This window comes from Seriola aureovittata, chromosome 4, assembly GCF_021018895.1.
Source record: "Seriola aureovittata isolate HTS-2021-v1 ecotype China chromosome 4, ASM2101889v1, whole genome shotgun sequence".
In the NCBI taxonomy this organism is placed as follows: Eukaryota; Metazoa; Chordata; class Actinopteri; order Carangiformes; family Carangidae; genus Seriola; species Seriola aureovittata.
Genome location: NC_079367.1, coordinates 11,653,253 through 11,674,335, shown reverse-complemented (window position 1 = coordinate 11,674,335; position 21,083 = coordinate 11,653,253). Strand labels below are relative to the sequence as shown.

Here is a 21,083-nt window from a genome sequence, read left to right as displayed (position 1 = left end):
AGATGTAGTGTGGGCTGCTGAAAAAGGACACTGGTTGGAAGAGCTGGTGCTCGACACACAGAACTACGGTGCTCACTCAAAGGAAAAGTTTTATGAGAATAAAAGCTATTTGAGTCATTTGGCTCTTATATTGTTATAAACACTAGCTCTATTAGTTCTCTAACACTATGTCTTATGAAAGAATGAATCAAGTAAAAATTTAGTCAAGACTGTTTGCTGTCAGTAGTTATTAAGGTGGAACAAAATGCAAAAACACAAGTTTAATTTCCAACCTATTATAGGGAAGCATTTTCTTCAAACTACTTTCACCACTCACTACTTCTTGTCATCCAAATAAAAACACAACAGTTTTTAGAGATGCCATCAATATGTTATTTAAATAATATGTCCAGAAATTGTCATGTATTTCTTAGAAAATTCTAAAAGCACTGTCCGGACAAACTTCCACCTGTTGGCAGGCCCTGAAATCTCTCCCTATCGTTTCATCGCCTTGGTTTCCTCACATGATTTCCTCAGTCATATCACTGGGTGAGGAGCACCTCTTTGATTCCTGGCTCATTGTAGTGTATCTGACCCTGGAGGTCACAGAGTGGAAAGAAGTGGATGTGTCACCACTAAGCTCTTCTCCGTGTTAGAATAATATTTCTATGGTGCTTTTAGGATGCTAACGCTAATCAAAACAGGACATCCTGAGGAGGGCCGTGCTCTCTCTTCCCTGGACCCCGCTCACCGACCGCTTTATGTTTTTGTGTTTGTGGAGGAGCGACAATCCCAGGAAGCCGCGAGAAGGGTTCATCAAAGCTCCGAGCGGGGGGCCCCGGCTTCAGGATCGCTGGAATGCAGCGTGGAAAGGAATCTCTACTGTCCTATTGTTCCCTTGTTTCCTCGGTCTCATCACACGCCGGCACGTCCAGTTCACTTACAGGTAAGCAGCGCTAATCAGCCCAGCATTCCTTTCCACGGCCGCATTCTTTCCTCTGCTGCGACCCTGGCTGACCAACAACACACGCGCACACACAGAAGCTGCACGGCTTATACAGTCACACACATACACAAAGGGGAAGTCATCAAGACAGATCTCTGAGGACAGGGACGTGGTGTTTCCTTTTCTCAGACATTGGGATTGGGAGTGGAACAGTGAGGTGAATATTGATGGTACATGTCTCACAAATGGTGAAAAGATGATCCACCTCCTCAAAACAGAGTCCAGGGAACTGGCAACACAATAAGAAAATTTGGTTCATAAAGCATAAAAAAAGAAATTTCTACATTATTTCTCATTAGGGAGTCATCGATGTAAAAGTTGTTCCACAAAACATAAGAGTACTGTGATAACCCCCTGCCAAAAAATGCAACATATGGATTTATCTGAATCTTTAAACTTCAGCCTTACTCTTTATGAATATCTTGCCTTTGGTAAAGAATTGACTTTCATCAATTTTCATCTCTGTGTCCCATTGCCAAACTTCAACAGAGGCACGACAGCTGCTATCAGATCCAATCAGGTGAAGGAGGTATAGCACAAACTTCATCAGGAAGGCCCCGGTTTTGATCACACCTCCTCCCCTCATCTTTCCCGCCTTGTGGGGGTGAGAGGTCACCACTTAATGAGCTTCGGGCTGGAGAGTGGGGGGAATACACACAGCACATAAAAACATGAATGTACCTGTGGCTAAATTTTCCCTGTCCTGTCCTGTCCTGTCCTGTCCTGTCCTACCTCATGTGCTACAGATGGGCATTACCTGATGCCCTGTTTTGCCCCTGTTAATCAGAAATGACCGTGCCTCCCTCCCTCACTCCTTCCATCCCTTGGGCCAGGCTGCTCCACCCAGGGAGATCCCCGAGCAGTGCTGGAACACGCTGTTATCACCACATTCACAAAGCGATTGTTGGGTAATTCCTGTTTATAGCAATGTGCTCCCTCCAGTGTGTAAGAGTGAAAAAAACAGTGTTCTCACTGTCAACCCTCCAGGAGAGTGATTACAAAGCAAGGTTCACAAGCAAACACATGCGACTTTAGCATACCTGCCAGTATAAAGATATTTATCATTAATTGATGGAATTGTTTCATTTGCTGTGCCCACTTAATTCCATTCTGGGGTTACTGGGGGGTAGATATTTAAAAAGTTCAGTGGTCCCACTTCCACCTGTACACTGACATGCAAAAAATAACATCATTATCTGCAGTCCAGAGTAAAGTGTAGCACACAAAGATTGGCAGCCAGCATAAAGTCACATCAAGCCTCTTGTTTAGTCTTCCTCCCCATAAAAGCACTCAACAATGTAGTAAAGTGACTTCGGGTAGTTAGCTGATGTGAGACATGGGGCCAGAGTGTCGGGCCCTGTTTCTACCACCTGCTCCAGGTAATTGATTGGTGTATAAAATGATTGAGTTTCTTTAATTAGCTAACAGACATCTCTTCTCAAAGCATGCCAAGGAGTACTAACTTCACACTGCCTCATTAATAGCCCGGGCGAACCGCACCATCAGCAATCTGTTGACATTATAACTCCTCAGACATCATAACGACACACAAATCAGTTTGATGTCTGGGTAAACTTTTCAACTCAGCAAAATGCCATTTATCTTAGACCAATTTGTGATGAGAAAATGGCGGCGTGTCACACATTTGACAACTACGCCGTACTTGTATACTCTGCAGAGCGCCTTTGTTTTGTGCACATGCACTGAAACTCACACATACACACTCAGCCCGACCAAATAAGCACATACACACACTCACCTCCCTTTCTAGCAAACACACACACACACACACACACACACACACACACACACACACACACATACACATACACACACATACACACACATATACACACACACACACACACACACACACACACACACACACACACACACACACACACACACACACACACACACAAGCACAATCTATAAAAATATGCTTAGCTTGGGACTGCTCTGTTGATAATGACCTCAGCCTTGGCACCGGACTGGGCCAGACCAGACTGCCGACAGACAGGAGGCTTTTGTGTGGACTCCCTATCTCTAACTCCATGACCTTTAGGGGGGGGAAGAAAGCAGAAATGCCTTTTTTATTTAGAAGGGGTAAGGCTCTCTCATTGTTCTGTGTTGGTACGGTTTCCCTGTGGTAAACACACAGCGGTTCCCAGGCTTGACATGTTGCTGCACACCCTCCCTCCCACCCTCCCTTCCCTCCATCCATCCCTTGGTGTTCCCACACTGCCCTGTCTGGGTTGCTGCACCCCCCCCCCCCAACAACAACACACACACACACTCACACACACACAGCACCATCAACACACAAACACTATGCCGTTGTCTGTAAGTGTAACATGCAATGACAGCACAACTACACACTCTCACTTTTTCACCTGCCACCTGAGTAGCATTCAAAAACTAATGCTTTCCTAGGTGCTCTTTTGCATTATGAAATTCCTGACATACATGATGGACTGAGATACGGGAGTGCAGTTGGACAAGAGGGAGTAGAGACGAGAGAGAAGCCCCTGGGGCAGGGCCGCTGTGTCAGGGCCTGAGAGGGGACTCACGACGAGGCCTGGTAGCTCCCTAGTTGCTTGGGACAGGGGCCATCCTTCAAGCGGGTGACAACAGTGCATAAACAAACCACTAACCTCGTCAGCTCTGTGTTTACAGCCCTGAGACCGAGTCCTGGACGACTCATTAACATCAGAGACCTTCCAAAAGAGCCATTTTCTGAGAGAGGGAGGGAGAGAGAAACGGTTCTCCCATCGTAAGAGAGGAGGAGAGTGGACGACATGTCAGACAGATGGGGGCGTTGATAGATGAGAGGGCCTAGGTCATAGTCAACCTGCCCCCGCCACCCAAAACCCACTAACTAACACACACACACACACACACACACACACACACACACACACGCGCGCGCACACACACATACCTCAGAACACAGCTAATACACCCAACAAAGGCTGCATGTGCATCTGTGAGCATATGTCTCTGCGATATGCTTGACACCTGGTTTGACAAGCATTCTGCAGCCTTCCTATCATAAGCTACTATAACAAGCAGAAATGCTGCACTGCATGTTTATAAATATGCTTTGTCACTTTTACCCCTTTGCAGACAGACCACATACTTGTGGCCATGACACTGAAGTGGAAAAATGTAACTGTTCTACAGGTACTGACAGAAACCCTTTTACACCTATTCACACAAGCTTTTGTGTCACACCACACGTGCTGCTTCTTTAAGTTTAAGTGAGCATTTCACCTAAAACAAACACATAAACTCAATTTTGCACTGAAGCCTTAAAAATAAATAACAAAAATCTTTTAAATAGCTAGTTATCCTGCCAGTGATGTGTAACAATTAATTGTGTTTCAAATTCAAAACAACTAATTTTGGAAACATTTGATGAAAGAAAAAAAAAAAAGATTATTTGGCTATATTGTTATTTCTTTGCATCAGAAAACAAATGCAAAGCAACCAAGCCAAGAGAACAGAGAGGAGTAACCTCTGTCGTGGGCCTCAATGATTCCTGACCCACTCCATTACTGAGGGAGATATGGGACATTTGTATACAGGGCTTGGCACCAAGCAGAGCGCAGGCAAAGAGCTCCGCTCCGGGACAACAAGGGCTGTTTAATGGGGTCTCTATTTCACTTTCCTCGCGCCGGCCCGCTCCTTCTCACCTTTTAAATGGGCCGATCTATTAACCGTTTTAATGAGCTCCGCCAGACAAACGCGAGATGCATGGCCCATTGCACAATGTGGGGAGGACGACGCACTTCTCAGCTCCGGAGAGGAGAGGAGAGGCGCTGACAGACAGCGAAACCCCGAGGCGCGCGAGGCCTCCCTCTCTCCCTCTCTCTCCCTCAAACACACGCACGCGCGCCCACTCACGCACGCACGCACGCACGCACGCACGCACGCACAGCTTCTCGCGGGCCAATCAGGGGTGTCAATTTGAAAGATAATGCATCTAAAACGTGACAGCCTATAACTCCACATTTCTGGAGACAGGCGGATCAGTGAGTGATGACTGACAAAATACTGTGGTGAATGTGAAAAATTATTATCAAATGCACAAGTCTGGGCCTTGGGACACAAACTGGATTTGAACGCTCCACAGCCACTTGTTAAGCTTCCAGATATTTTTCATGGAACTTCTCCTTTAAGTCTATATTTTCCCTAAATTAAGATTTACATGCTAGAAGTCTGTAAATCACAGTATTACTACTCTAAGTGGGTTGTGTCAGATTAATCGTTATTGAAATTATTCCTAACAAATTATCAAAGCCCCCGAACACATTACAATCAGAAAGGTTTTTATTGAGACACAAATATGCTAAGTGGATCTTTAATTAGGCCTGCACCAAAGTTTGGATCATCAAAGCCCTCCTCCTCCATCTTTCCGGAGCCCACAATCCACCACGGGGTGCAGCCTGCACGCCTTGGCTGGACATAGTTGGGAAGCTAAAGCGAGTTTTGTGGCGCACCGCATTACATCTGGACGTGCGGGCTAATCAGTTAGCCTCCATCAATCACTCTTACGTTTACCACCTCTCCATCACCTCCTCTATTACATCCCCCCCTTTTTTAATCACACGACTGTTCTGCAAGGAGGCCCCGAACATGCCCGTTTTAACACGACTTCTCCGGACAGGCGGGAGGCACACACTGAACGCATTTACCAGCAGAGCCCTTATGAGGGATCTGGGAATTTAAATATTCACTGTTGACACTGTGCAGACCTGGCTGAGGGCCAGAGCGGGCCCGCTCCTCCGGGGACCCAGAACACTCCCCTATTCTGACTGAAGAGGTAGAAATCTTCCTCCTCCATCTCAAGAATAATAATCTTTCAATACACGGTGAATAATAGACTACCTTCTATATTCTCTCAATGACTTTAATGGCTCGAAAATATTTAGAGAAGTTGGTGCAGTTGCTGCTTGCTCTTCTTTGTGTGCGTTCCTACACGCTAATAAAAACTCGACTCTAAAACAAAGTGTTGTGTTTCACTGTACAGAGACCTGGAGGGCCGCTGCACAGAAAAACAAGTGTTTTTCCTGTTGTTGTTGTTGCTGCTGCTGCAGATGATGATGATGATGATGACTCTGTGTGTGTGTGTGTGTGTGTGTGTGTTCGTTTCTGCACCTATTCTCTTATTTCATGTCACAATATTTTCTAAACACTCAATAGAATCACAATAAAGTAGTTGTGCATTCATACTTGATATGTTTATTAAACTTCATCACGATGTCTGTGTTACAGCTTCTACTTTTCTGTGATGTAAACTAATTAAACAGTAACTTATTTTTAACTGACCACATGAAACAACGTCTTCATAACCTGCTGCTTACTGGCGTTAACTGGCATATGTCGCAGCATATTGTTTTATTCTGTTTATTTAGCTTTATCTTTATGCAAAAATACAGGTCTACACGCCACGGGATGTAAACGCTGAACTGACTGAAACTCTATGAACTCATGAAAATCATAACCTCCTTTAACATTTCTACAAAGACTAAAATATCGCAGGCAGGGTCATTACACTGTTGCCTGTATGAGTTTGACCTCTGCATAATTTCTTGCAAAGGAAAAAAAAAACTGCAATGCAATCGGATTCATGGTTTGAATTCTGCAGTCAGAACCTCAACAGTTAAAAGTCAGCCTTCAGAGTCAAAACTCAAATGAAAACACAGAAATGTTCGCACCACTCATGAAAAATATATCTACATCATGCGGACTGGAGCTTGATTGAAACAGCTTTAGAAAAACAGAATATAATTCTTGATAATTTATTGCAGCAAATCAATGGATGAATAGCCATATCAATCATCTGCTTGCATAAATTCTTCTAGTTGATTGCGTTCAAGTAATTAAATCGATTTAATGACGAGAGTGTTTCGATATTATACTTAATTTAATCAAAGCCATTGAATATTTGAAGTTATAATTTTATCCTAAATGAATTTTGCTAATAGTGAAGGAGCTGCGTCCTGACATGAAGTCGAAAGTATGTAAACCGTAACATTGGAGAATAAAAAGAATTAAAAACATCAATGTCTGAATTTGTTTTTTTCAGAATGGCGTGTACTCTAACAATCAACACACATTGTACATTAATAAGAGCTCGGAACGCACTACATGACTAACATACACAAACAGTTACAAACAAGATCAGCCCGTCACTCAAACATTTACCATGCCTGCCTAAATCCTCGTTTTCTCCTTTTTTCTCTCCATCAACCTGTTTTTTCCCCCAAGTTGCTCCCCGCAAACTGAAGAGACCAGCAGCACACTGCAGCAGTGTGCAGCAATAGCAATACAACTGCCGATGCACGGGACATGGGATTTTAACCTACAATACACTACATTACACTACAGCGCCCACTACATGCAACGAGCAATTCCAATACAGGAGCGGACGCCCTGCAGAAAGTTCCTCCATCGCTCCCTCAACTTTAAAGTTTACACTACTCTTGTGACAGCATTTTTTTTTTTCTTCGCGACGATGTCACCATTCTGTCGCTTCTAACGGGGTGAAAGTGACGATTATGGTTTTCTGGTGGCAACGAAATCGTAACAGAAACCATGAGTAGACGCAGTGATAACAGCGACAGTATATAGGTATATAAGATGGCATGTTTGAAAAGGAAAAAGAAAGGGATGTTGCACCTACTCGTGGCCAGTTTCCGTGCCCTGCCTTTGGACCTCATGGTGCCAGTCTCTCGGCGTGGGTTTGTTTGGATTTTTTCTTGGATCTTTTTTCCTCCTTTTTGTTTTTTCTCTGTCCTTTTTCTCTGGGTTTCTCAATCCAAACGCGCTATCTCTCCAGCATTGTCAGTCTGGACACCTTCGCACATGCGCACAGCTCGAAATCTGCCGGCAGCAAGTGCCAGAAAAAGTTTGGGACGATTTATCACTTTGATATTAACCTGATCCGGTCAAGATGGGTGAATCGCCGACATCTCCTTTCGTGTCAACTTTTCAAAGGGTCGCTGAAGGAGAAAGCGGGGCACACTGCAAAAAATGTCCCAACGATGTTGCAGCGTCAGTTTCAAGTCCTGCGTGTTCTTGTTTACTTAACGCGTGAGAAAACTTTGTAATTGAGATGCCTCCACTGCAGCTTTGACTTGTTTCATGGCTCATCTCGAAACAAAAGCCATGTATCCAAAAATAAAGAAACAAAATGAGTGAAACTGCAAAAACAATATTTTACAACTTAAATCAAATGAGCTTTCCTTATGCAGCAGGCAGGCAGGGTTGTTTTCTTTTTTTTTTGAAAGATTAAAAAAAAGTTTTTGAGTCTGAGCACTAAATGAAAAGCTTTGTCAAGATGGATATTTTTTGCAGTGCAGCCAGCACCCCGGATCTACAGAGTGCAGACGACATTAATTATAACGATCCTTATTCTCAATCCTTGCTGCGCACCTTTTCTCTTGAAATGAAGTCACATTAATCAATGTTCACTTAAATTACCAATGCTGAATATAGTCATTAAAGATTTTATATATTTTAATTGTGTTTTGACCATTACACCGAGCACTAGAAAATGAATGAAAAACTTCCCCCCCTCCCTCTCCCGCTTGGGCACCCGACTGACAGCTCTAATATGAGAGTTTTCTCTCTCTCTCTCTCTGTCTTTGTGCTGACAATTATTAATATGTTAAGTGCTTAGTATTAATGCCTGTTTGAGACTTCTCTGTTGCAGTGTGTAAATTCCATCACTTGGTAACTGCTGAAGGCTCGATAAAGATGTTTTTACTTGATTTAACTTGGAAGGAGAAAGGGCTCTATCAAAAGAGAGAAAGAAAAAGACTTTTGACTAAACCTTCATCTCAGCCGGTGAAATAATGTTTGAAACAACTTTTTTTTCCGCTCTGGATTCTAAGAAAAAAGGCCACACTCATAAATGCATGCCATCCAGGCACTAAAAGTCAATAAAATCACTGCATGTCTGCTGTTATCACATAAACATTTTATAGAGGCATATTTAGATACTGAGTCATATAGCAGCAAAATAGAGTACCATTCAGGTACAGAACCAGCAATTCATGATTTGTTAATATTCATTTTATTGCTAAAATGTATGAAAAAAGAAACGGAGAAATTTTATCCACACATCAGTCCACACATTGACCTCATAAAGGCGTAGCTTATACGTCCCTAAATAGTGACACTGTATAATTAAAGTAATTGGCAATTAATTAGATCCGCATGAGATCATCGTGACCTTGCAGATGAACTCTTTAATGGGTTGTGAACTCGAGTTATCGATTCCAAAGTGTGTTGAAACTGATTGAAGACGTGACATCATGCAATGTCATGAAAAAAAATCAACTATAAGGGCTGACCAAAACCAAAGCATGCCATAAGGTAATGTGGCAGAGCCAGTTTCAGCGCAGACAATTTCTCTCTCTCTCTCTCTGTGCACTGTGAGCAATTAGGAAACCAAACAGGCCACAATGTATTTTTGTATGATTTCAAGGTCCTCTGAGGAAAAAGGCACTTTCAGTGCAGAGTTGTAAATAAAAATATTTGCATGTCTGATCTGGGCAAATAACGCTCCAAAAAGTATTTCGTTCGATTTATTTACATTTTCAATTTTACATTTTTTATAAGATGTAGTTCCACGCTCAAAAAACTAAATTAAAATAAAGTTACCAAAACTGAGACATCCTTGAACCGCTATTCCTCATTTAAATGGTCGAGTTAAGAGAGGTCAATATGATACTTTATTGTGGTTGTACCTCACCCTACCTCTATTGTAATGACATAAATTGTGCTATTAAGTGAGTTGGGCCTATACTAGAGAGGGTGGCGCGCCGCGCGCAAGCACAAACACGGGGGGGGAGAGAGAGAGAGAGAGAGGAGAGAGAGAGAGAGAGAGAGAGAGAGAGAGAGAGAGAGAGAGCTTCAGGCGGCGCGCTCAATTAGCCTAAATGGAAACAGTTTTCATTCACCGCAATAACTCACTCTCCTCTTCCCTCGTCTCTTCTCCCCTCTGAAGCACTTTCTCAATACATATTTTATTATGATGCGCTGAACCCGGTGGCAGGGCGGAGCGGTGCGCGGATCCCCGCAGCCCCGTGGCTTGTAATTATTAGAAATTAATTGGGTTCGAGACCCCCACGGTTGCAAGTATAAACTAAAAGACTGCCTCACTTTTGCACTTGCCGTTAAATTTGCGAACACACACCAGTTAACAAACGAGTCTGATTCTATAGGCCTTTATGTTTAAAGCAGAGGGATCTTCAAACAGAAAGGTTTTGGTAGACTAGATTTTACTGTATTACAGTGGTAGCGGACTCAGCTGTTCAGGGGTTAAAAGAATAACATGATCTGTATTGGGGCTGTCGAGGCAGACTAAAAGTGAAAAGGGAGCCTCCGGCACAAGGAAATTACCAGCGCCCGCGTGACCTTTGAGCAAGGTAATCAATCAACTGATCAACAGGGATATTTATCACTGCTTTGTCCAACCAAACCTGTGTCTAGGAACAAAACTGAAAAATTAGGTTATGGACATTCTGATATTCTATTAACTTGGTTAAAAACACCAGAAATAAAATCATAAACATAAAAGGGTAAATTTAATTAAACCTGTCTTGTAAGGTAAATAATAATAATAATAATAATAATAATAATAATAATAATAATAATAATGCATATTTTCCTCTTCTTTAAATCTGGTCTAAATAAGCTAAAACAGACAGGTCTAAAATTACTAGGCCTAATAGGAATCAGAAATCAGCTTAATATCAACACTGGAGGCCCACATTTGATCTTGGCCATTACTGCTTTGCTATTCTACATATCATGGGCCTTCTGCATTTTAGACAAATGTTAGGATCATGTGTCCAATCAAGTATTTATTTTTACTATCTATTATCACACCTATTTGTCAATTATAATATTGTAATGATTTCCCTCTCATTTAAATTTTTCTGTGCGTATTGTGAGAACCTGCAACGATCTATTTGACCCAGTGCATGCTGCCCCTGTGTGGAGAATTATCGACCCAATCAAACGCAGTAGCTTCCAATGAGCAGCTAATGCAATAAAATATCTCTCTGGTGGAGAAAATAATCCATCTTCACTGGGCAAATGATATGATTCCAGTTAAAATACATTTCACTGCAATTGTAAAAGAGGAGGTAGGCTATCTCTGACAAAAATTCAACATCCGAATTTAAGTTTTTTATTAGATGTATTTTTATGTTGTATTTTTGACAGCACATGAATCAAAAATGAGGGCGACATCAAGGGAATAGTGGATAAAAATCATATTTTAAACGCCTGGACAATTTCAAGGCGAGGGGGTCCTAAGAAAACCGAAAGAAGACATTGCAGGCCTATATCAAAGCACATAGGTTAGATGGATTTTATATACACAAGATTTTGACCATGTATAGACCATGTATAAAAGCTTGAGATAAGCCAAGAAAAATCATGTCTCGCTCCACACGTCCGATAAAATCGCCTGTTATGCTAGATGTTTTGGGAGAATTTTACGTGATGTTATAGCTATTTATTCTAGATGAATAATGCTATGAGGGCTTGTATTTCTATATCATCATATAAAAACATATTTTTAATGAAGACATAATCAATTTGACCATTTGCATTTAAACGAATGCATTTGTTTAGCATAAATGTGTTCATGCAATTTCAGGATGAAAATAAGATAATAAATAAAATCACTGTATTTTCCCCAAAATAGGGCCATGCGGACTGTACTAAGACGACATATTTTTCTCTTACTTGTGGGCGGTTAAATAACAAGACGCAAAGATGGCCCTAATTTACCAAATTAAAGTAAAAAAAAAAACAAAACATTTAAATTTATTTTACTTGCAGGTTTGGAAATTATGAAAACCATAAAGATCCTTGAACATGCAGCGCCAAGACCAAATATTGCGATATGGTTCTGCATTAGTGCTTGTGCTACTTATTGCATGAAGCAGAGTCGATGTGAAAAGACGGCAGAGCTTGTTAATAAAAATTCTTATACTCTTCCGCCATCTAGTGGATACCATCCAGTACTGTTTGACATACTGTGATGAAGTGGTTGAGTGACTGATAGATAAGTCTGTATGCAACATTCAAAGTTCAGGCCTTGCAGCCCTATCAAACTCACCATTATAATATATTAGCATATAGCCTATGTTATGCTAGCATATCTATATTTATTTATTTCTGAGATCTATATTGTAGAGGCCCATATCCTGACTTTATGAGGAATAGGAAAATTAGGTCCATCTAATTGTGGGTTTTATCATTTGAAGGCTTTGTGTGGATCAAGTGAATAGATTCAAACACAGAAAGGAACATGTGACAGATTGATGAGCTGGCCTGGCTTGTACTGAAGTAAAGTGCATTTTAACAACCGCTTGTGGACTCAGTATCCAGCATGGGAGACAGATTACGATGCGCTCCAGAGACAATTTGTGAAAGTAGTATTGATAGGGCTGGTGTTGGCCATAGACGTATCTATCTCTGAAGACTGCTTGATGAGAAGGTCCTACCCACGTACATACATACATACACACACACAACTCAAGATATACAAACTCATCCCCATCAATTTCAACTGATGTTCCCCTCGCACCAGTATCGTCAACAGAAAGATGTGGCAAGTAATCAATAGGACAGTCGATCAAGTTTATTTATCGTTGTTTCCAGTAACAGCAGACAGTGGGATCCTTGTCAGGTTCCCGGTTGCAGGGCAATTAAAAGAACATACGGACAGATGGGATGCTTAGGACACAGAGAGAAAACTGGTCAATAACCCACGACAGTGCCTGTAGCTGACTGCTTACAAAAAAGTTCAGCTGAACTCAAAACGGACAAGATAAAAATCAATAAATTGCTCTGTACATTATAGACACTGTACATTAAGAGGTTTCCCAAGTTGTAAGATAATCTTTATCATCATCCACAATTGAAGCTCTAAGAGATATCTGCAGTCAATGAAGTGATAGTCGCACATTTAGCAGACCCCTTTAACCAAAGCAACTTACAAGGGACAACACTAAAGCTTTAGGTTAGTAGGAGACCTTTGTGTAAATACTAAGTACTACATCTATTCAGTAACTGCAAGATCAGGTAAAGAAGTGCACAGAAAGCACTTAGTGCACCAAACCGCATTGTAAGTGCTAGTGAGGTGTGTTGGAGGTGGAGGAGATAGTAGAGGTAGAGATTGGTAGTTTGTCTAACTTACCTGTCCGTAGAAACATCAACAAGTCAGCAGAAGAATCAAAGTGTCCACAGGAGGGAATGCAGCAGAGAGCATCATTTTCTCCAGAGGCCAGTGATGCTGTATTTTTGTGAATGTAGGCAGAGTAAAATAATCAATAGTCTACCAAAAACTAAACCCAACATTTGGTTGTTGTCATGTCATGTTCTGATGCATGTTAGCACTAATAAGCAAAAATACTTTAATTATTTCATGGATTATATTGTATAGGGCTCCACACCCAAGACAAAAATCTGTATAGCCATTATGCATATTGGTGCTTGGTCACATTGTCATGGCTTACACAAGACAAAACATTATTATATACAAAATCACAGCCCAGCCTATGCTTATCTAGCCAAACAAAGCACACCACAAACATACCGGGAACAGTTTCCTTCATGGCAGGACACAACGCAATTATTTCCTAACACATTTGCAGATGTTTTTAGCTAACTTTGTAAGCTGCAACGAGATTTGTTACTCTGTGAAGTCTACACTCAGTAAAATTATCCATTTTGTTGTGATACAGCTACATACATACTTCGACAACGCCGGCACACCCGTTCAGTTCCTACAATCATAAACAACTTTGACTGAGGTCACTGAGGCCTTGAAGTCTTTGCTAGCTTAAGGCTACCGCGCTTGACTTACGCGATGTTTTTTTTTTGCATACGTCATTGCCGAAATTGCGTTCATTGAGGTCCATTTCTTAATATTTTCGTGTGCCATTTATGGTCTGTCCGGGCTTTGTGACAGTAGGTCTATGTGAAATAGCATAACGAGTTAGCTTAATTCGTAGGCTATTAGCTAGCAACCATTTTGTAACTCAAGTTAACTGGAACCACTGAGACGATCTGTGTGTGAAGTATAATTCTTCTGCAGTTGTTCACGTTGTTAATCAAAATGCCAGCTTAGGAGGTATTGCCTAATTTAATTGTCCTACTTGTGTTAGTGCAAATGTATGTTGAAGTTTGTGAGCTCCTTCTTCATTAGCCAATGATGCCTAAACGTCGTTAGCGCTTTACGTGTGTTATTGTCCCATTGAATGAAATCGTGCAATTCAATTCAGCGCGCCAAAGCGTTAGCTTAACCCATTATCCAACTTGTACAACGAAAATTGAACAAGGAAGTCGAGAGCCGGAAACAGAGATAGCTCGTCGTCAAAGTGCGCGTTTTGAGCAAACGGAAACAAACTGTTTAAATAATGAACATAATTCATAGCCCACAACTGGTCGGGAATAAATTTTCCCTCTGCAGTTCATGGATTTTAGCTGCAGTTTATGAATTTTGAACGTTCCGTTATGGATTTTGTGTCACTTGCAGATGGACTTCATGTTTGCTGGTTCACTCTTTCCTTTTGTATCAATGAGACAAAGCGGTAAAACTCGTTACAACTCCGGACTCAGCCGAGTCATATGAATAACAGCATAAAAAAATAAACTGTGGAACCATCGATGTGGGATGGATGTAGGCCTATTATAAGACATATTAGGTTCAAGTAATATATCCATGGTGGGGAACAAACGAACACCTGTAAAGAGCAGGAAAGGGAGGGGAAGAAACCGAGCACCGGGGAGCAACACTATACATTGCCCTCATGTGGTGATTGGGCAGTGTTGGCGCCATTTCAGATTTAAATATGGACGACAAACTCATGATAGCGTCAGTGAATCACCCCTGGCTCGGTGTACAAGCCGTGGTTAATAAGGAATATACGTGGATCTCCGCCTCTTCATCACGCCAGTCTCCAGGAACCCTCTCAACCTGTAAGAAGAAATCAACTGCCTGGTACCGCAGGTAAGTCCGACAGGTCGGAGTTTTAGAGTCTAACAGAGATCTATTTTGATTGGGAAGATGGCTCACTTGCATGGTAAAAGCATAGGGTAAAAACAATGAATTGAAAAGAACTGAAACATTGATTGTTCGAGAAGAGCGCTACGCTGAATAAATTGAACTGAATTTTTGTTGTTGCTGAATCATTGAAGTGATATTTTTGTTGAATGATATTGTTGAATGGTGAGGTAACACACTGAGTGTGAAAGAAATGCTTTTGTCAACATCTGTGTACAGATATAGAGCAGAAAACCCAGTGCTCAAAGCTCCCAGACAGTGTGACATTGAAGCTAAAGTAGAATCAATGAGGAAAGTACAAGCAGAGGGCAGGTGCCTTCATCGGTAGAAGGCAAAAAAAGCACTTGCCCTCTAATTGGAGTCTGTTTTGTGATTGGCCTGTCATTATCGAGTTAGATTTAGGTGTAAAAAATTATACTTGTAACTTCCATGTCACACACTGTCAGAACTTTGAGCACAACGTTTTACACAAAGCACTTTGTCTTTCACAGTGTCTGTGTGTTACTTCACCACTGGTCATTTATTCGGTTTTATTCACAAACTCTTGTTTTTCTTTTTACAAATGCAAAACTCGTTCACAGTATTTTATGGTCGTTGAGAGTAATTTGCAACACATTACAACAGAACTGTATTGTAAACTAGAGTGAAATCCATCAACATATTGTGGTTGTTTTTACAGTTGTATAGCCTCGGTCAGTAAAGTGATACATCAGAGTTCTGCTGTAATGTGTTGCAAATTACTGTCAATGAAACACTGCGAACAAGTTTTGCATTTGTAAAAAGAAAAACAGGCTTTGTGAATAAAACGAGCAAATGACCAGTGGTGAGGTAACACACAGACAATGTGAAAGACAAAGTGTTTTGTGTAAAACTTCGTGGTCAAAGTTCCCACACAGTGTGTGACACCTGAATCTAACTGGACTATGACAGTCCAATCACAAAGCAGAATCCATTCAGCAGGCAGGTGGTTCTGTTGCCTTCATATCCACAGCATATCCTGAAAGGTGTAGTAGATTTTCAAGCCTATGCTGTTGTCCATTTTGAAAATCTACTAAAATAAAAGCAGTATATAAACTGTGTAATTGCATTTTCACACAGATCATAGTTTAATATTGAAAATGAGTTAAAATGACATTCTTTTTGTTACATTTATTTTTTTAAGTCATCATCATCATCATCATCATCACTAATGCATCAGAAAACAACGTGGATGTGAATATTACTTTTTTTTTTTTTTTTTTTTTTTTTTTTTTAAATGTATATGTGGTTTGAATACTATAGTTAAAATACTTGTTTGGAAACTTGCTGTCTTTGATTTGTTGTTGAGGACCTTATTGTGATATAGTGATGACTCAGAAGACTCCTCAGTAACAACTCTGTTTAACACTTCACCGACCAAAGCTCTACAAACTGTAAACTACCATTTAAACCACATCCAACTAATGTAAGGTTAAATATAGCCTGTTTATGCTGAGAAATGTGGTGTCAACATATGTATGTTAGTTTAGCAGCAGATCTTTTTAAAAACTGTTGTTAGCTGTAGCTACTGATAGGTACATTTTATATTAGTAAATTTTCATACTTTTGTACTTGTAGTATATGCTAAATGATGTTTAAATGAATGATTGATAAATGTTTTATGTCCTTACATTTCTTCAAAACCATAACATAGTCAAAAGAAGAGCTCCTTAAAATGTCTTTGTTCACCTTGCAACCGAAAGTCATTTTATTTTAATACGATTATCATTGTGTTTTCAATGGGATGCCAGAGTCCAACCTCATGGTCTCCCACAACCAGCAAAAAATGGTAAGTCATGCGCATGACTCCAACCCATACATATGTAGGCTCAAATTAGGGTCAAAATGATTTTGAACTTGTAAAGTGATGTTCACAAATGATTCCAATGTTTGTAGTTGTAAATCAACCTTTGTAAACCTGTAAAATAAATCTGCATGCGAAATTCAAGTTTGTGCACGTGAAAAAATTGTGCTTGTGGCAAAGAGATTTGTATTTGTCTGAATCAAAACTGAACAAATGATCAGTGTTTAGGTTAAACCGAGACACTGAAAAAGAAGAAATGGTTTAGTTAACATCTGTCCTGATACAGAGCAGAAAACTGTAAAACTCTCTTCAAAAGTTACCGCAGTATGTGACACTGAAGTTACAAGGATCAAAATTCATACTTGTCAGACATACAGACATCCACAAAAGCATTTCTTTCCCTGTGTCTTTGTTTAAGTGGGCGCATGGTTAGCCACCTCCCCAGGCAGCCAGCTTGCTGGCTGGGCGCATGGCCCACTGGGGGCAAGCTAGCCACTTCCCTTGGCAGCTAGCTTGCGCATTAGCATAAGCATTATGAAGGCAAGTAAAGTTTATCAGAGTTTATTATGTTGTTACAGCTGCATTTACAACACAGCTGTGTGTATATTAAATTCACACACAAATATTAACATTTGAAACTTTCTCTGTCCAGGTGAAAATAGAATCTCGCTGGTGCTGCTTCTGACACGGCTGCCTGGCTTACCAATGTTGGTATCGAGTACGGGCCAGGTGTTTATCAGCGTCCTCTCCAAGGGCTCTGAGGGGCCTTTCCAGGATCGCGGCTTGATTGATGAGGCCGCATCTTTAAGGTGGACCCTGGAGGTGCCTAGTGGTCCCAGCTGTATGGGAAGCACAGGATGTTTGGCCTGACTGACTCTGAGGTGATCCAGAGGATCTCGTGGGAGGAGTGGAGGCTCCACTGTCAGAAGAGGATGCATGGGGCAGAGGAGATGGCCCTCCTTGTCCGGATCGCCATGTCACCCTGGACGTCCCGTTGCTGGATTCTCTCCGCATCCAGCAAACTGGCCCAGTGCCAGCAGCCTGTTGGAGGCCATTTGCAACCAGCTCTGCTGTCTTCACCCAGTGGCTACGTGGTCCAGAGGGACTATGAGGACTTGGTAGTCCCTCCTGAGGGAAATCTGTCTCTTAAGCTTCTAAATGCTCCACTACGTTCACCAACTCTCTGACTGTCTGTCTGCTGTTTGCTGCTGAGGACATAGTAGACAGTGGCTTTTTACAGCTATTTCTCTGAAAACAGATACTACAGCCAAAAAAGTGTGTAAATATTCTATTATATTGTGTTGTACTCTATTATTGTTCCAAAATCTCAAGCTGACATGTCAAACTGGGTGGGTGGAGATTGCATCGGGGAGTTTAAAAAAGCACTGGGTGTGTACAACTGAAATCCATCGTTAGAGACCATGCTGCCTCACCAGTAAGATGCTGGAAACTAATATCCTTTGTTTTGATATTATTCATTGTTAATTTCTTTCAAATTGTGTTTACCTTCAATTAATTTTAATTAACAATGCTAGTAAGGCAAATTGTTTTAATTTAGAACCAGAAGTAGATAAGTTGTATCCTGTATTTAAATATGTCCTTTGTTAACAGGATAAGCAGGACCCTGGTGAATGTTTCAGAGAGATTCGTTTTTTCCTTTGGATGCATTAAGAATGTAAGATGTTTTAATTACCCTTTCTTTATTATTTTTGTGGTATGCAAGATATTTACTTTTGTTTGTTGTACAGAAGAAATCATCCACCCATTGTCCTACCATCAGTTCTTTGCTGAATTTCCTGAACAAAATAAATGGTTAAACGGCTTTTGGATCCATGTGTTTAATGTGCACACTAGTCATGTCGTCGTGATTGCACCTACCACAATTCTGCGGTAGCAAGTTCCCGTAGTGTAGTGGTTATCACGTTCGCCTAACACGCGAAAGGTTCTCGGTTCGAAACCGGGCGGGAACAGCTACTTCCTTCCTTTATGGTTTTTTCTTTTTCGGTTGAAAAGGTTCAAATGTCGTCATACTGACGCCGCAGTTATCGCTTGCCACCTTTGTAAAAGTATGGTCGTTTTTTCTTCGTGATTGCATATGTTTGTTCATGGCAATATCTGCCAGCTCTGTTTCATTAGATTTGAGGAAGGAAATTCAGAGTATGATCACAAAAATACCACGCAAACTGTGTTATCCATGTGTCGACCGAAATTATGTTGACTGCAGCGGATTCCAAGGACAGGAACCAACATGGCGCAGTTCTACGAAACCTCCACAAGGTGGCTGTATCGAGCTAGCTGATAATCACATGTTCCTCAATTTAAAGGAATGGTGATGTTGATTTATCATTTGCCAAAATAACCACCCGGACATCCTTATTTTATATTATCTCATCTATTCACTGACAATCATGGAAACTGGTCAAATTGTCTTATCAAATAGACAATGTGCCAGAAGTTAGGTGAACATATATGGAAGCCCTATGTTTATGTTAAATTATGTTTTGACCTGTCATTAAGTTCCGCAGTGGGCATTGGTGACAGTGAAAAGATTATGATTAGGTCTTCCATTGTTTTATTTTTTTATTTTACAAGTCGCATTAATACAAATTCAGTAGATCTAACATACCATCTGATTATACACATTTATCCCATCCGTCATGCGTGACATGACACAATATGACAGATGGGGATATGAGAACTTAAGAGGATAAAATTAATAAGCAGGCTTTGGCTTTCTTTTCTAAATGGGTTAACCAGGAAAGAGGCATGAATTAGCTATTGCCAAAGCACATGAGAATCAGTTTGCGGTTATTTTTTGTTTTTTTTCCCGACATGTCTGGCTGCCTCACAGAAAATGGCATTTGGGACATTTTATGTGACCGTTACCAACATAACATATGTGAATAGCAACACAAAATGTGTTATTTTTGGCATTGGAAGTTTGGCTTTTTATGTCACCCCATTTACTTATCATATTGTGTTTTTGAATAGCTAAGGCTAACAGGGCAGATGCTTCGCAACAAAAACAGTTGTGCAGTTGTAACTTCTTCTTTGGCATTAAATTGAGATATTTGGAGAGAATTGAGAATGGCTGTTTTTCTCCTTCCCAAACGAACAGATGTGGCTGAACAACTGCAGGTGGAAAGAATCTTGCTTGGTGTAAGTGATGAGTGAGTAGGATGTTAGAACTAGCATAACTACTGCAAACCGTAGTAAAATAGTTTTTAATTTTGATATTTGCACCCATCTACCACAGTGATTTTTTTTCAAGAATCCAAGAATACAATCTTATTTCCCATTCAATTAATATGCCAGCCAACTTAAGTCTAGACTTTAAAAGCTATCTGTGAATTTCACTCAAATTTTTTGATTTATTGTCTTTGTAGGAATCATTATGGTGCAAGTATTGATTAGCACTCATGCTCACTCTGTATATGGTGGACTTTAAATACAACTCTGAGTTTTGCCACATCCAGAAATACTCAGATGACACAGCTATTGTGGCGCGTATCAGGAACGGGCAGGATGAGGAGTACAGGAATCTGACGATAGCCTTCAGTGAATGGAGCAACAAGAACTGCCTCCTTCTGAACACCTCCAAGGCCAAGAAGATGGTTGTTGACTTTCAGAGGTCTAGGCCCGCCCTTCAGCCAGTCAACATTTAAGGGAAGGACATTAAGGTGGTGCGCACTTATAAATACCTAGGTGTTCACCTGTACAGTAAACTGGATCATCTACCGGAAAGGGCAGACTCAGCTCTTTTTCCTCAGGAAGCTCAGGTCCTTTGACGTCTGCAGTGAAACGCTGCGCATGTTTTATCAGTCAGTGGTGGCCAGTGTACTTTTTATGCTGCAGTCTGCTGAGGCGGCAGCATGTCCAACATGAACACAAGGAGACTGGACAAGCTGATCAAAAAGGCTGGGTCTGTGCTTGGCAGGAGTCTGGACTCAGGACTGTTGCGGAGAGATACATGCAATGTAATATAGAGGCCATCTTAGACAATACCAACCATCCTCTCCACAACATTCTGGCCGTACAGAGAAGCAGCTACAGGTGCAACAAACGTCTCATCTGCAGAATAGAGCGGTTCTGGAGATCCTTTGTTCCCACTGCCATCAGGCTATACAACACCTCAGCCAAAGGAAGTGGACTAATCTAATTATTATTGTTTATCTATT

General features: G+C 41.0%; 1 protein-coding gene, 1 long non-coding RNA gene and 1 other non-coding gene across 15 annotated transcripts in view; 1 reads left to right on the top strand and 2 right to left on the bottom strand.

Annotated features, from left to right (window-relative positions):
• The window catches only part of mecom (MDS1 and EVI1 complex locus), a 133,296-nt gene extending 124,872 nt beyond the window's left edge, over nucleotides 1-8,424 (bottom strand). For 6 of the 13 annotated variants that reach the window (XM_056373849.1, XM_056373844.1, XM_056373852.1 and 3 more), the window contains exon 1: nucleotides 7,674-8,424. In XM_056373849.1, the coding sequence (XP_056229824.1) occupies nucleotides 7,674-7,710 (37 nt within the window). In that variant the 5' untranslated portion in view covers nucleotides 7,711-8,424. The remainder of the gene's footprint in view (nucleotides 1-7,673) is intronic. The other 7 variants (XM_056373843.1, XM_056373853.1, XM_056373847.1 and 4 more) reach the window with 2 other exon arrangements.
• Nucleotides 8,425-12,647: 4,223 nt separating this feature from the next.
• Nucleotides 12,648-13,787, bottom strand: LOC130168283 (uncharacterized). The gene is made up of 3 exons (XR_008827409.1): nucleotides 13,614-13,787; nucleotides 13,215-13,310; nucleotides 12,648-12,751 (listed from the first exon to the last, which is right to left on the bottom strand). It is a non-coding gene; the product is annotated as an uncharacterized LOC130168283 (long non-coding RNA).
• A 5,015-nt stretch (nucleotides 13,788-18,802) lies between these two features.
• On the top strand, nucleotides 18,803-18,875 carry trnav-aac (transfer RNA valine (anticodon AAC)). The gene has a single exon. It is a non-coding gene; the product is annotated as a tRNA-Val (tRNA).
• The last annotated feature ends 2,208 nt before the right edge of the window (nucleotides 18,876-21,083 follow it).